Source organism: Sipha flava, unplaced genomic scaffold, assembly GCF_003268045.1.
Source record: "Sipha flava isolate LNK unplaced genomic scaffold, YSA_version1 341_pilon_pilon, whole genome shotgun sequence".
NCBI classification, from domain to species: Eukaryota; Metazoa; Arthropoda; class Insecta; order Hemiptera; family Aphididae; genus Sipha; species Sipha flava.
In genome coordinates, this window is record NW_020273033.1 from 99,513 (window position 1) to 115,555 (window position 16,043).

Below are 16,043 nucleotides of genomic sequence, written 5' to 3' on the forward strand. Positions count from 1 at the left end.
TGCTGCCGGCCGTGTGCGCGTGCGTTGAACGTTCCGAGGCGGTGAAAGATCACCGACGACCAAGCCGCCGCCGCCGCCGCCGCCGCCGCCGCGCCGTGTAGCGTCCGTGGTGTGCAACAGCAGTCCGTCGTCCGGCAGTCGTGCCGCCGCGCCTTTTGGTTATCGCCGTTTCTCGCTCTCGCTCCACTAGCCTCGCTCCCGTTCGCTCGTCGCGCGCGTAACCGGTATCGACGACGCGCGCCCAATCAACGCGTTCCGTACCGTCGTCACCGCCGCGCTGCTGGAACGCTGCTGGCCGCCACCGTGCGTTTCCGTTGTCGCGCCGGCGTGCCGTCTCCGCGGCGGTAAAGCTCGTCCGTCCGGCCGTACCCCTCCACTGCGGGTCCGTCACCGGTATCGGCGTACCGGAAAACCGCGCCAACGGACGGTCCCGCTCGCACGTGTCGCGCGTGCGCGTTGCGCCCGCGCCGCGGCGCACCGGTTTCGCGCCGACCACCGTATCCGGGACGTCGCGACAATGACGTTACCGTAGCATCGTCTTCGCGCGTCCATCCATGGCCGCTGTACCCGAGGTGAGTGGTGCGAACGGTTAATCGACCGACCGCGAACGCGCGACGACGACGATTTATTCGGATTCGCTCGTCTTCGTTTCGCAGTGTCACGGGGTTGTAGTGGACTGTGATCCTACCGTCATTGATTCGTCCAATCCCCCGACCGCGTCTCGACAGCACCGTACACATTTTCCTCGATCGGCGTAAAAGGTTTTGTATTCAGTTTTTAATTCGTTCGAAAACCGTCGATTATTATACCGCGACGTGCGTGTACGTTCAACCGACGCGGTGTTCGTCTATTTTTACGCGGACGAAAATAACCCATCGATATGAACTTTCCGTTTTATTCCCTTTGATAATTACCTATATTTTTCGTGTCCTCCGAACATATGTTTTGTTTTACGTAATCTGGACGATAACGTTTCGATGACTATCGTTCGTCTTGTTCCGCGGTTTCTTCCCGCCGTTCGGACTAGACGATGGACGATTATTTACGAACAAAATAAATCATAAAACCGATGCGCTAACGCTCCTTCAAATCGCAATCAACCGTCGAGTCGCGATCGTCGCTGTTGCAACGCTAAACCGGGTAGGTACGCGAATTCGTGACTCCAATTGTTTTCAAAAGGAAACGAGTCGCACCACTGTACGCTACACGCCTACCGTCTTACGGAAACACTTGTTAACGTTTTTACGAGTATTCCCAGTGATCACTCGAGTCGTGTTAGCAACGAGAACGAACTAAAACAACCGGTCGCTTTTCGATCCGTCGTCTCCCGGGACAATATTATAGTCCATCGACTATGATCAATATGACATTTGAACATTATGCGAACGACAAACGCGTACGCGTTGTATCGTACGCGCGCACGGCGGCTGTTCGTGCGCGGATCGCTAAAAACAAATATGTAGTAGATCGTTTTTTGGAAGCGGTTCAGAGCGCATCGCGTGCGATTTTACAGCGTCCCCGGCGCCTCCTTCTGTCGTTCTATTGCGCGCGACCAACGGATACGATACAACGATAATTATTAATAATATTTATTATTATTTTCGCCGTTTTCCTTGTTAACGGGCCATGACGGGCACCACTTATACTCCCCGCCAACAGCTGTCGCTACAGCAACAGCAGCAACAACAACAACAACAACAACAACAACAACAATAATATTATTACGCTCGCGGACGATGGTCACGAGGTTATCGCGGCGGCGACGGTGGCGGCGATTTAGAGAACAGTCCGTCCCGTGACGCCGCACGCGCGTGCACGAACACGAACGTTACATAATACAGCAGCTATCGAAAACGCGTCGTGAACGTCGTACGAAAAAAAAAAATAATAATAAAACAACAATAATTGTAATTGTAATAAAAGCAGCAGTAGTAGTAGTAGTAGTAACAACGAAAACCGGTCAACGGGGTCAACCGCGAGAAACCGCCTTTCTCCCCGGGTCGCGCGGCGTGCCGATTTCCGCCGACGACGGATCTCTCGAAACCTGCGCGCAGACGGTTTCCACCGCGCGCACGTGTGCCGTACGTACGTCGCGCGCTCTTCTTTCCTGTATTTCTCGCTCGCTCTCTCTATCTCTCTCATTCTCTCACACCACTCACTCTCTCACTCACTCTCTCTCTCTCTCTCTCTCTCTCTCTCTCTCTCTCTCTCTCTCACTCTCTCTGTTTTGCGCGCTTTTGGTATTATAATATCGTCGACCGTTTCAGCCGTGCGCCCGCGTCCGCGACAAAGGCCGTGGACTTTGCTGCGGCGAACGCGACTTCAACCGGCCGGCATCGCTACGTGACTCGGGCTGTCGAGATCTCCGTCGCACCGGTCGCTTTTGCCGCCGTCGCCGTTGCCGACACCTGTGACGGGACCGCCGCCGCTGCGGTCGGCACCCCGCGTTCCGAGTGACCGCTTCGATGGACCGCGGCACCGATCCGCAGTGATCGTACGACGGCCACGCGAACCGCGCGTTCCATGGACGGAGACGACGACGACAGCGGCGGCCGCGGCTGCGAACAGATGCGCGACCGCCGGAGGCGGCGGTCCACCATGACCGCGACCGCGGCGGCAACGGATACGGCCGCGGTGTCTTTGCAACAGCAGTCCTGCGTGAGGAGGCGCGTAGTGCCGGCCAGGAGAAGCTGTTCGGCCGTTACCGAAAGGGAGATGATGGTGGCCGGCGCGTGGCAGCCGTCCCGTCAGCACTCCGTGACCAAGAGATCGTCCAGAATTCACAGGTATCGTCTCGTTATCGTTCTCAGTACTACATTATATTTATGCTGCTAACACTCGACACTCTTTCTACCGATAAAGATTATATTATTATTTTTCGCATTGTACTGAAAGTATACCGTACTATATGCATAACTGCTTACGGATGAAAACATGCGGCAACATGCCTGAATTGCTAGTAAGCGGATCGTTCATCTCTGTTTCCCGTTGAAATCGTATGGCGAAATATCACCGTTGACCCTACGCAACTGCGGTTTTATCGTCTCCAACAAAATGCTTGGTGTTTTTGAATTTTTGAATCTGAACGCGTTATCGTTATTTTCTTATTTTTGCTCAAAATCTCTTGGCGGGGATTTTCCTTTATCGTAATATTCTATTGGACAAATCTTAAAAAATACGGTCTAGTTACATCTATGGCCTTAGCTATAGCTATTACAACGGTACAACTCAAACTATACTTTTTGATATGAAGTTTTTTTTAATTTTTAATTATAATAATATTATTAATATTACTTCAATGTAATACTAATAATAAGAACCACTATTAATTCTGCCATACTAATACTACTACTACTACTACTACTAATAATAATAATAATTGTAATAATTTAATACTACTACTGCACGGTAGGCATGATCTGATAACACTAATCGGCTGACTCATGTATGTTGGTTCCAGTATTACTACGAGGATCGAGAGTTAATCCAAAATAATTTCCGAAACGTCACGCCGGGTGTCACGTTCATCGTCGGCGGCGGTGACGGTGGCAAATGACTGGCACGTGGGTGTTCATTGAGTGCATTTTATTCGACAATGATTTTTCTATAATAAGTTAATCGTTGTTTTGCCGGTTAGATAAACGATTTATTTCACTCGTTTGCGTTTTGTGCAAAACATGAGTACGTGATAATGTCTACGTTTCTTTACTGTGGAAAATCTTTATTTTTTGGTTTATTTTCCAATTAATATAATTCCAAATGATTTCGAAAACGAAAAAATAACTCGCACGAATCGATTTAATCCCGGTTGATTACGATTACCTAAGTTATTTCGATTGCTACGTTGAATGTATTCCTTACATCTCCTTTATGAACTATCAAAGTTGTTAGTCTACAGCAATGGTCGTCAATCGATGGCCCGCACTTCTCTTTTATATTAAATTCTGAAAGTAGGAAATTTCATTGAATACCATATCAATTCTTTGTATTGTTTGACCCTTGAATCCTTTTTAATTTTTGAATGTAGCCTAAGAGTCCAAAAAGGTTGTCGATCACTGGTCTAAATAAATAAGTAAATAATCTCCTTAATTACACATGCCTAAACACTTACACTCAAACTTTATAATTGTTGTCCACGTTTACTTTGACATCTCTGTTTATTAATATGTTTTTTTATCTAGCCAGAGTCGCAATATTTTTGTAAAATAAATTTGTGTATCATTTTTGATAGTAAGACAATATATCTTCCATGTCTACAACACAAATTACATTTATGATAATCACTAAATTTATTTTCTCTTCCTCTACCAAAATGTATAATTGACCTTGAATCAATTATATTTGCTATTTAAAAAAAAATTAAAAAATACTTTTATAAATATCATAATACTCATGTATATATAACATAGTATAAATAGTAGTCGAAATTTAAACAATTGCTTTTAAAAAGATTATTATTTGCTGTTTTCAAAAATCTTTAATTATCTTAATTCTAATCACTGTTATTAGTTATAATACTCGTATAAATGATCTAAGGCTTAAGAATTAAATAATATTACTACCAAAAAAAAAAAAAAAAAAAAACAGTAGACGATAACATTTGTATTGTAAATTGTGTGGCATTTCATAATTCAAATATAAGTAAATGTTTCGCAAAAAATATAATCAGATAAGTATAAATAAAAACATTAGGCCTTAGTCAATTAAAAATTCAATTTTTCTTCTAATATTGTATTTTATATAATATCTAATGCAACGACATGGATTTCCACTAAACAAAGCTGAAATATTGAAAAATTAAGTTTATAAATAATTACAGTATGCTTGTTTAAATAATATCATTGTTAGATTTTAGTAAATAAAAACAATCCAAGTATAAAATTTTCATTTATAATTTTATTTTATTTTTTATTCTTCCAACAATAATGTAAAAAAAACATTTGGAAGCTAAAAATGTGTTGACTGCATGTCCTATACTGCATAATAGAAAATGTGCCTATTCAGTAAATAATACACATACGGAAACGGTTTTGTTTTAAATTGCTTGTCGTCATATATTCTCAAAGTAGAACCGCCTCTACTATCAGTTTTACTGTCCATTTCAAATTTATTTTCGTCAATGATTATATTTATTAACCGTGAATAATAGTGTTATCTAATTTATACTCATATTGTTTTATTACTTCAACCTTTTTATGGTCTTGTCTCTTTTGAACAATTTCCAGTAAGAATAATTAATTTTTGTTTTTATTTTTTTTTTTCTGCAGACGATCGATTGATCGATTAATCGAATTAAAATAAGACTGATCAACTGTTTATAAAATAAAATCGCATTTAGGTGCATTCAATTTGTTCTTGTTTATAATATTTACATGGAAGTACTATAGTTTTGATGTACTTAGAATATGTGCGTGACTACTACATCATTAATCAATTAACGATAAGTATAGGAGTATAATCGTATAAAATAATTATATTGGAATGACTTCAGAGTTAATTATCAAAATGAATCGTATGTTCTCTCATAAGTTTTATTTTATAAATTTATACTTGAGTCATTGATATAGTTAGAAATTAATTAAATACTTTACGATAAATAAAATTGAACTATTGTTGAACATCAATAATTGACGTCTAGTGATTTTACTATACTTATTCCTTCATTGATTCAGAGGTACATTCGATATCGTTATTATCCATTGATAGTTGCTTGGTGTGTATTTGATATTACGTATATCAACGGTACTATTGTCAAAGGTAATTAAAAAACTATTAAATTATATTATTATATATTATTATAATATAATTAATTATATTCAATCTGGAATGTAGCGTGACATCACATAATATATGTGAAATTTCATATCTTTTATGGTGTCATCATATGGGTACATTCGGCTACTACCTAATTTATTATTTGTATTGAAATATATTATTGAAATAGCAACTCATGTGTATCCATATGGACACCTATTTTAACCCAACAGCGTTCTCAACTTCAGTTTAAGTTAATTAGTTAATAACCCCGTGTTGCGTCTGTTTATATAACCCATAAGACAATATTACTATTAGAAGTTTTTATTTTCATTTCAAAAATAGTGATACATTTAACGAGGGCGTGTAGTGTAACTTTCAGATAGCATATTAAATCAATAATTATTGCATGCATGGATTATGCGCTGGAAATCACCTTAACGGTTTTACATATTTTAAAGCAAACAATCCACCGTCAACGTATGTTGTTCGAAAAATAAAAACTAACAGATGCTTACCCAAGAAAAGCAACGCACACGCACAAATGCCTATTTTTAATTCACTCTGACATCATTTGTCGTAGTAGTACATTTGCGCAAGCTTCGAGCGGCTTAAACTCGCCAAACCTGCAGACTAAGACACGGGAGTATTCGGGAGAATTTTTCCATCTTATTTAGTTATGTCGTTTTCTTTTTTTTGATCCCCCCCTTTCAGAAATCATGTCTACGCCACTGTAAATATGGCAGTATACAATATGAATGTTTAAAAATCGGTGCACAAATTCCGTCTGACTAGTTTATATTTTTCATGATTACGTTTTGAAAACAAGAGTCAGAAACGTTCTTGCACATATTACCCATTTTATATCAAACATAACTATGTTAATTAGATTCCCAGAAGGTTTGTCGAAAAAGCGTTGGACGATCGTGTAGGTTTGAATATACTTGTATGAATAAGGAATTAGATGTTGACCGCATTTGCGAAGCACAACTACTAATTTAGTTTTACCAAAATTGTGATGATTGTTAACTATTTTACAATAATCGATTGACGGATACACTGTGTGTTATACAGGGATGAATTGCGCCAATGTCTCGAGGATTTTGAGAATTCCTTGGAATCTTATTTTAAAGCTTTATGTTGATAAACGATTTTTTTGGTTGCATAAAATATAATATAGTTAACAAAAATAATGAATTATGATTTATGATATAAAAATTAAATTACTTCATCATACCTACGAGTATATACATATCGTATATACTCGTATGCTACGCGAACACCCTTTTACCTATACATATAGTTTTGAATGCGGCTTAAACTATCACTTAATATACGGGTTGTGTTCAATAAATACCCGGAGTTCATATTTTATTATACATTTCATTTAAAAGTTACAGAATATTTTTAATTGATCGCCTTCAAAGTAGTGTATTTTCACGCAGCTACTTATGAATAAATCTCTATGTTTTTTCCAAAGTTATAAATTTTAGTTCCTCCGTCGCATTACTAAATAATTAATAAATAAAAAAATTAATAAAAAAAATCGTATAAACCTATGAACCCTTTGCGGGTAGTTTTTAGTCTCGGAAACAAAAATAAGTTGTAGCAAGTCAAGTCGAATGAACATGGTGGGTGTGATAGCACTGGTACATTTTTAAATGCCAACAATACGCAAATGGACAATGATAAACGATGAACGTTCTGGCACCGATCAAAAGATTTCGACTCCACTGGTATTTTACGGCGTACTTCTTTTTCTCCGAGTGTTTTCAACACTTGCTTTACCGTCCAACACGTTGATAATGGAAAATCATAAGCTGTTACTTACCCAATCGGAAAAATGAAAACGCACGAGAAACCGCCGACTGGCGAAAATATGTGTAATACGTGTTGAAGTCCTTAACATTTTGCCATGTTGTATCGCGCCGGTATACATAAGTATACACGAGGATGGTAATCAGTCCACAACCAACGGTTTCCGGCCACCACTGCGGTCACACCCGTATCCGAAAGTCAGGACGCGTCCAACGCGCGTTACAACGTCGTTCTCAATAACGATTCGATTCCGTTTTGTATTTTTATTATTTTTCACGCCGACGACGAGGCGGCCGAGCGTCGTACCCGGTTCCGACGCGTCTGTTGGCTCGGCGAAAAAAAAATGTAAAAGAAATAAAATAAACCATCGGGTGGGTTTCGTCCTGAACATTCCTCGTCCGCGATGCTGGAAAACCCACGTTAAGGTGCGCGCGCGTGCGTGCCCTGTACAAGAAATCGCGTCCGCCCACGTGCCGCGCGAGTGTAGGCACGATCGTCTTCTCCCGCGGCTCGTTCCGTCACGCACTGCTCTCCTCCGGCGACCGAGAGTCCCACGATATCGCGGGGTACCGTAGGCGATCTCGAACCGATAATTTTTCACGCGCCGACGTACATGCGTTTATCATTAACATTATTATTATTATTTTAACGTGAAATCGTTTTCTCTCTCACTCACTCTCTCTCTCTCTCTCTCTCTCTCCCTCGTTGTCGATACGTTTTACATGTAATACATTCGTTTCGGTAACGCGAGCGATGCGTTTCTCCCGCCGCACGATTTTCGGTCCCTTCGCGTCTCCTCCGGACCGCGTCGGCGGTACGTGACCGCGTAAACGTATTGGTTACGTTTCGTTGCGCCGCGCGTACCGCCATTATCGCGCGGTGATCCGCAACCATCGGCGGCGCGGTAGGACGCGGTGTGCCCATGTTGCGCAGCGGTCGTAATAAACATTGCGTCGTACCACAAGCTCGTGTACCGTGCACGACAGCCGCCTTTCGAAGTGTCGTCCATAAACGTTGAACGCGTTACGCGGACTAACCTATTTGTCATTTCGTTCATTCGTTTGTTTAATTTTTTTTTTCTTTTCTATCTCGCATTTTTTCCGCATCCTTCGGAACAACTGTGGGCTCCGGGGAAAAAAAAAAAATACGAATAACGCAGCCAAAATTACGAATGCGTTAACGCATCATCGGGGATTCGATAGCACGTGTCTGACTGATAACACAAGACAAAACAAAACAAAAAAACCAATGTCAACGCGTGTATAATACTAGTAGAGTGTTTTCCGTGCACGTACTTTAAACGTAGTACCAACGGACAATTTTTTTTTTCGTTCCGATACGCAGTGTTTTCCTTTTCATCTCGTCGATTGCGAAAATCTTAAACACGTAATATTACTCGGCCGATTGCGTGATTCCAGTTTTTTTCTTTTTTCTTTGTATAAATTACACCAACTCTGTATACGTGATGTCAACTAAACGTTTGAAATTCCTTTAAATACATATGTATATACAAATGCACCTCCTATGCGGTGTTCATCATCTTCGTCTGGTTTTCACTTATTGTTAAATGCATCGGTGAGTAGACGCAGTTCATTATTATTAGGTAATAAAAAATAAAAATTATTGCAACGCGTGTTGCAATCCCGTGCTGTGTTCAACTAACGGAATACAGTATTTCAAAACACATAGACGCGCATAATCTTACCATATTATTCAAAAGTATAGCCTAAACGCATTGGTCAATCGAATAAAGTAATTCTGCAGTACTTTAATAAATTATGATTTCCATTTTGATAACATATTTCGTACGATCAAACGTGTTAACTAATACATTTATATTTACACGTTTTTCATTATTTTTTTCCCCCTAATCTAGATTTTATTTGTTTAATAATTAATATTGGTCGTTATTTTTTAAACACTAATTGCACTGTGAAATAAACTGACGGAGTATTTAAACTAAATACATAAAATTAATGTCTTATACTATATATTATGATACTAGAAAAAACGATCAGTAGATAGTATTAAATATGATAACATTTTTATTATTTATTAATTTTATTTGAACTCCAAAAAATATGTTCTCTTAATTAATACTGTGGGTTAATGTAGTTAATGTAGTTAATAATATTCTTCGATGAAATGGCTTTATCCGTTTGTTGTATTCAAGGTCCCACGTATAATTGCCAAATAGCAGATTAATTTTGGAAGTCTACTGAGAAAATTCATAATTAACTTATAGAAAATATTAATAGTTTAAATATATTCAAGCCAAAGTTATGTTCACTGTCTACATAAATATCAATTTTTATGGCTGTGTCGTACACAACAGATCCTTGAAATGAAAACCTACATGATTTAGCGTTTATATGTGCATGTACATGAAAAGTATATGTGTTTCCATTTTTTATTTTTCTTGTATATTTACTAATTTCAATAAGTTTATAATGCACACTATCATTACTATTGACTTTGATTTGCAATGGAAATAAATTATCTTACAATATGTGTGTTGTAAATAACATATATGTGTACGATATGTTAATTTAAATTATTATATTTATTTTTTTTTTAAAACCTTGTTTAATGACATACATTTTACTTGATCTGTATACATGTTTATTTTTTATTTTTGTTTAAAAAGCAATAATGTTTTCATTAAAAATAAGTTAGTTTCTTATATTTATTTTAAACCTAAAGATTTAAAAAAAAAAGTACATTTGAAGAAGATGTTTCTTTTATACATCATTTAAATCTATTATGGAAATATATACAATTTGAGTGTATAAATTATTACTATAGTTCTTACGCTTTATAGTGTGTATACGTTTAAACCTGACATTTTTTCAAAGCGTAATATTCAATTATTTCGTCATAGCGGTTAAATTATGTTATATGAACTATGACTCCAACGTTTTTTTAAAAGTCAAAACCGTTTGAATGATTATCGTTCATTGATGGCCAGGAAATATTTAACTATTTTAAGTGCACTAAAAAAACTAAATAAAATGTTTTTTTTCATTTTTTTTCTCATGAAACTATGTAATACGTACTTCATGCTATCAACATAATTTACGTACATAATGTAAAAATTAAATTTCAATTATGTTTAAATACTATAATTTCAAAACTGATTTAAATTATGATTTTTGTATTCAATAAAGATAAATACTTCCGTTAATTACTCAAATTGTGTACTAATATTTTTGGGCCTTTAACGATGATAACTTTTATTGAATAAAATTAAACTAAATAGTCAAATATTGACTTATGCAAGATCTACAATTAAATATTATAATTTATGATTTTATGTTGTTGGATCATATTCCAGGATTTTTCTGATTAGGTGAACCTTGAGTTTAATACAAATAATTCCTTAATATGTACGTAATTTCAAACAATATTTATTGTAATTGTATTACAAAATTCATTAGAATTGTACATCTTTAGTTTCTTAGTTCATAGTTGTAAAATATCTGAACTATAAAAATTTGATGCAATAAATATACATTTTATTTTGATAACTTAGTGATAGAAGTATAATATAATTAATTTTCTTTTAACTTTTATTTAAATATATATTTTTTACTTCTCTAAGCATTTTTAATATTCCAATATAAACAATAATATCTAGTTTAATTATACACCGAACTAATCAGTTAAATTTATTAAAAGTAAATTATGATAAACATCTTATCGTGAATACTGTTTACAATTTACTATTGTCACTTTAGATACTGACAGCCTAAATTCTATGTAACAAATTCTTTCAAAAAAAATGTATCATATTTCGTGTTCCTTATTTTTAAATTGAATTATCATAAAAATAAATCGTTCAAATTTTTACGCAATCGCAAACGCGTTTCCATCTTGACAATCAAATGTCTTTGCTAATGGCTTTGTCCTTCTCGGAAACAATGGACGTTCCTTATTTTTCCGTCTATTGCGATCATCCAGTAACAGTATACTCAGATATAAGGTCACTGTTTCATGTTATTTTTTTGGCAATCCAACTCGTACGCGTCTTATATGAAATTAAAATTTCACTCATCGATTTAAACATTTTCTGACAACAAATAATCATAAATGGATGACTAATTTATTACAATTTTATTTAATACAATAAGAAAATGTAATAGTAGTACTATTGATTATAAATACTATATTATAAAAAGTGTTTACAGCCTAAATACTATGATAATAGTATGTTTCCTAAAACAGATTATTGAACAGTATTAAACAGTAATTATTTCATAGTAAAATGTGTGATTCATTGAAATATATAAATGATTAACTGAGGTTTTATTATTTTGACTGAATTCATTAACAATTTAAACTATTTAATTTATGAATATTTATCAGTAGTATAAAATTATAAAAAAAATATTTTATATTCTTAAATAATGATTGGAAGCATGCATAATATTCTGTTTTTTTTTTTTTTTAATTAATAAAACTTTTATTCTTACTTTTATTCATTGAATTGTCCTCTTTTTTTCATTTTTAAATATATATTAGTTTATTTTTAAATTTAAAATACAGTTAAATATAAATGTATTAAGAAAAGCTTTATTCAATTGCGAAAACAATTTTATATGAAACGATCCATAACTGTTAGTTGACCGTTCCGATAAAATTAAATACAACATCCACAATGGTTTTTTATTAGACTCAGATATTTTTTCGATATTTTTATAAAATAACCTAACAAATAATCACAAAATATATTTATTGTTTATCATCAGCAGTGATCGACATAAATGGCAATGTAAAATGTAAGTATAATCTATTACGAAGTATTCTATCATTCATCAAGATTCAATAATAGAGTAAATCAAATATTTATGGTTGAACCTAAACAAATTCTTTTATTGTTTTTAAGTATTTTAGTAAAATATTTATTGATAAGTTCACGTAGTTGGAAACAAAAATATTTTTTCCACATAACAATTACCAAAGATTTGTAAATCTGCCACCAGCATCACGTCAAATGACATGTGCAATAATCCAACTTTCTTTACTTGTAGCTGTACATGTTTTACAGCAAAATTAATATACGTACCATAATGTGTATATAGATTCTTATTTCTTCTAAATCAACGATAATGTTGAGCATTATACTCAGGGGCTTCATTTGGGAGGGGTCAGACTATGACAAATGCCCAACTCTAAGAAATTTTAAAAAGTCGGCAATTCTTTGTCCGATAATCAAATGCTAAAATCGGTAAATAGTGCATTTTTATGTACTATTTTATACTCAGAAATCAGATAATATTCTCTTTTAAATACACGTTCACGGTTTATTAAAAGTTGGGAAACACTGGCTCCTCCCCAGTTTATGATAATCGTTATTACGCGAACCTTATAAACTTTATTTTTGGTATATTATATATTTCTATTATGTGATCTTTATAAAACAGTTTTTGTGATATCGATACTATAAAAATTGAGCTCATAATCTATAAAAAACCATTAAAATCATTCCTATTCACCCCAAACTACGGTACCTACATTATATTTGAGATACAATTTTATGTTTTTATAAATAATTTCCGTAAAGTATTAAATATACAAATAATAAAATTATAAGTATTTATTAAATTAGATTTATATTATTATTTTATTAAACCTATTGATAGGTAACTTAAAGCCTATAGGATAAGTAAATAAATGAATGTTTTATTATCTTTGTTATTATTTGTATTTTTATTATTATGTTATTATTTAATTGGGTAAATTGAAACGTTTCATGTTCTTTATTTATCATCATGACATAATTATTTATTACTAATCCTTACATGTTTTGTTCCAAAAAAATATTTTATTGATAGTCTATCGTCCATAAGTATTAAATATTTAAATATATAGGTAACCATAATTTTTTAAATATTATGAAGTCGGTAAATTTAATCAGTCGCCCCACCCTTTCAAAAGTTGAAATGACGCTCCTGATTATATTTCATATCTGTCATTTGTTTTCTCAGATCTGGCCAAAAGTTATACCTCGGAAAATTCTGTGAAATCAATCCCCTTAAAAATCTTATTTGCCTAGTATATGTATAAACATCGGATGATCTATCAGTACCTATGGAATACCTATATATATAGTTTAAGTATTGACCACACTCTTCGACTTAGCTTAATTTAAACCAAATTCTTCGTTAAATTTACAAGTTTATTTTGTTATTAACCTATAGCCACCGTAGAGTTAGTTGATTAACTATCTCGTATATTAAGAATATAAATTTAAAAAAATTTAACCATTAATTATTTTACGAAAAACGTAATGATATTATAACAAGTATGTATATTGAACGTACAAGAAAAAAAATACGATTCACAATCGAAAACGCACACTACTGTACAATTCAGATCAAATGTTTAAACATCTGCTCTACACCTTGCCATTCAATTATTATGTAATTGCAAACGTGTGGTGTGAAAAATAATTGATGAATGAGCTAGATGAATGTTCTTGTGGATATTATAATAGTAATAAATTAGTTGGCGTGTTTGGCACTCGTTTTCTTCATGTAACATTGTTAATACGCCGTAGCCACGCTCGGTTGATCAAAAATATACTTTCATTTGCCATGCTATACTCATGGCGAAGTGTAATAGGTTACAGCATAAACAAAGTCGGAGCCAATTCAGATCGTTCCTTTTCCGGCTTGAATTGCACACATCTATTATTATGGACGAGAACGGCTATTAGAATAAGCTGTTTTTTTTTTTTATAATTAAAGCTCAATTGTTTTTACCGTTTGTAAAAACACATGTATGATTTGCAGCTTAAGTATAATAAATTCTACAAGTATGTACACGTATATGTATATTATACGTAAATCTAAATAGTACATAATGAATGTCTTTGAGTACTTCAAATTGTTATATTTTAAGTATTAGATTTATTTAACTAGAACGATGCCATTAAAAATCTTATTGACAGGTAACATTTTGATATATTGCCATGAATTCGGTAGTCGACCTTATGAAATTGTGTCATGGTGACAATTTATTTTGTGTCCAGATGTATGAAATTTGACCAACCGAAAAATGGTCCAGTGTTCGATAAAGAAAAATCCGATTGCAATATAGTACCAAATTTTTATGTTTCTGTTGTAAATATTTTATTTTGTTTCTAAATAAATGATTTTAAATGGAAAAACTGCCAAGTGCATTACCACAGAATATAATTAAGTGTTTTTTTAACATACAAAAAATTAATCGATTACGACTATTATAATAATTACAATAGTCGTAATCGATTATTATTTCGTAAGCAATTATTGTTGATCATCTAAAATTGCATAATTAAAAATATCAAAACGCCATTTAAGATTGAAGACATTAAAATCAAAGAAAGGTTTAATTATTATTTTTAAATAAATAGATTTTTAAGTTTAAATTGAGAATGTGTGTATGACGTAAAAATAATAGTAAAAAAAACTTTTAAATGTATACTTATATTAACGATAAAAACATAACTAAATCTTATTTAGTTTCTTAGTTATAAAATAGTTATATGATATAGGCTATAAATGGATTATTTGAATTTTTAACACATAATTTGTGTGTATTGATAATTTTTCTTTTAAAAAAAAAGTATTCTATAAAACTATTCAAAAACAATGTTCAAAATTGAACTTAATTATTGTCGGTTTGCTTAAACCTATAAAACAAAAGTTTTCAGTTACAAGCTATATTTCTTTTTGTACAATGTATAGTAAATTGTTTACTAAATGTAAGTATCAATTACTTAGTAATCATTTGATAAATCAAAAATAAATGTTTTCTGATGCCGCGTCGAGTAAAATTCTATTTATCAATATTGATTTCATGGTTACACATGACTATCTAATTATATACCTACAGTATCGGAACGACGAAGAAATACAAAAGATTGATTTTGTCGGTTGGAACATACAAATTAACGACTAGGACGTGATAACCATAATAATATTATAATAATAATAATTCTATTGCACGCGCTAAGCGATTCGGTGCATGTCCCAATTGGTTTTTTCGTATAGCCGTATGGTTCATAAATAATAAGAATAATAAATGATTATTAATAGTTTTAATAGGTCTATATTATATTCTATAGTAGTATCGTCTAAAACTCTGAAATATTTGAAAATTATCCAGATAAATAGTTTTTATTTCTTACATTTTTTACGGTTTTTATCGGTCAAAGAGTCTTCAGTTTGACAAATATAGACGATACCTACGATTAAATTTTCAGTGTATTCGTCGTTATGATTATAAGTTTTTACAGCTACAATACATACTACGGAATTAAATTATGTCCAAACTTAAGACAATCGAAAATGGACGGTAATCTTATCTTGACCTTGCGGGTACCGAAAAACGCACTCCAATCGATTTCCATGTGAATTCTTTATACATTACATAAGTGATTAGTATTAATGACTATGTCGTAGACGTGAAAATCGTTTAAAGTTCCA

General features: G+C 34.0%; 1 protein-coding gene across 4 annotated transcripts in view; it reads left to right on the plus strand.

The window, feature by feature from the left end:
- Positions 1-99: 99 nt before the first annotated feature.
- LOC112687330 overlaps positions 100-16,043 on the plus strand; it is a 31,432-nt gene continuing 15,488 nt past the window's right edge. Inside the window, exons 1-2 of one of the 4 annotated variants that reach the window (XM_025559973.1) lie at positions 100-761; positions 2,268-2,786. In XM_025559973.1, the coding sequence (XP_025415758.1) occupies positions 2,524-2,786 (263 nt within the window). In that variant the 5' untranslated portion in view covers positions 100-761; positions 2,268-2,523. Of the gene's footprint in view, positions 2,787-8,529; positions 9,148-16,043 lie in introns of those variants that run through there. The other 3 variants (XM_025559972.1, XM_025559974.1, XM_025559975.1) reach the window with 3 other exon arrangements.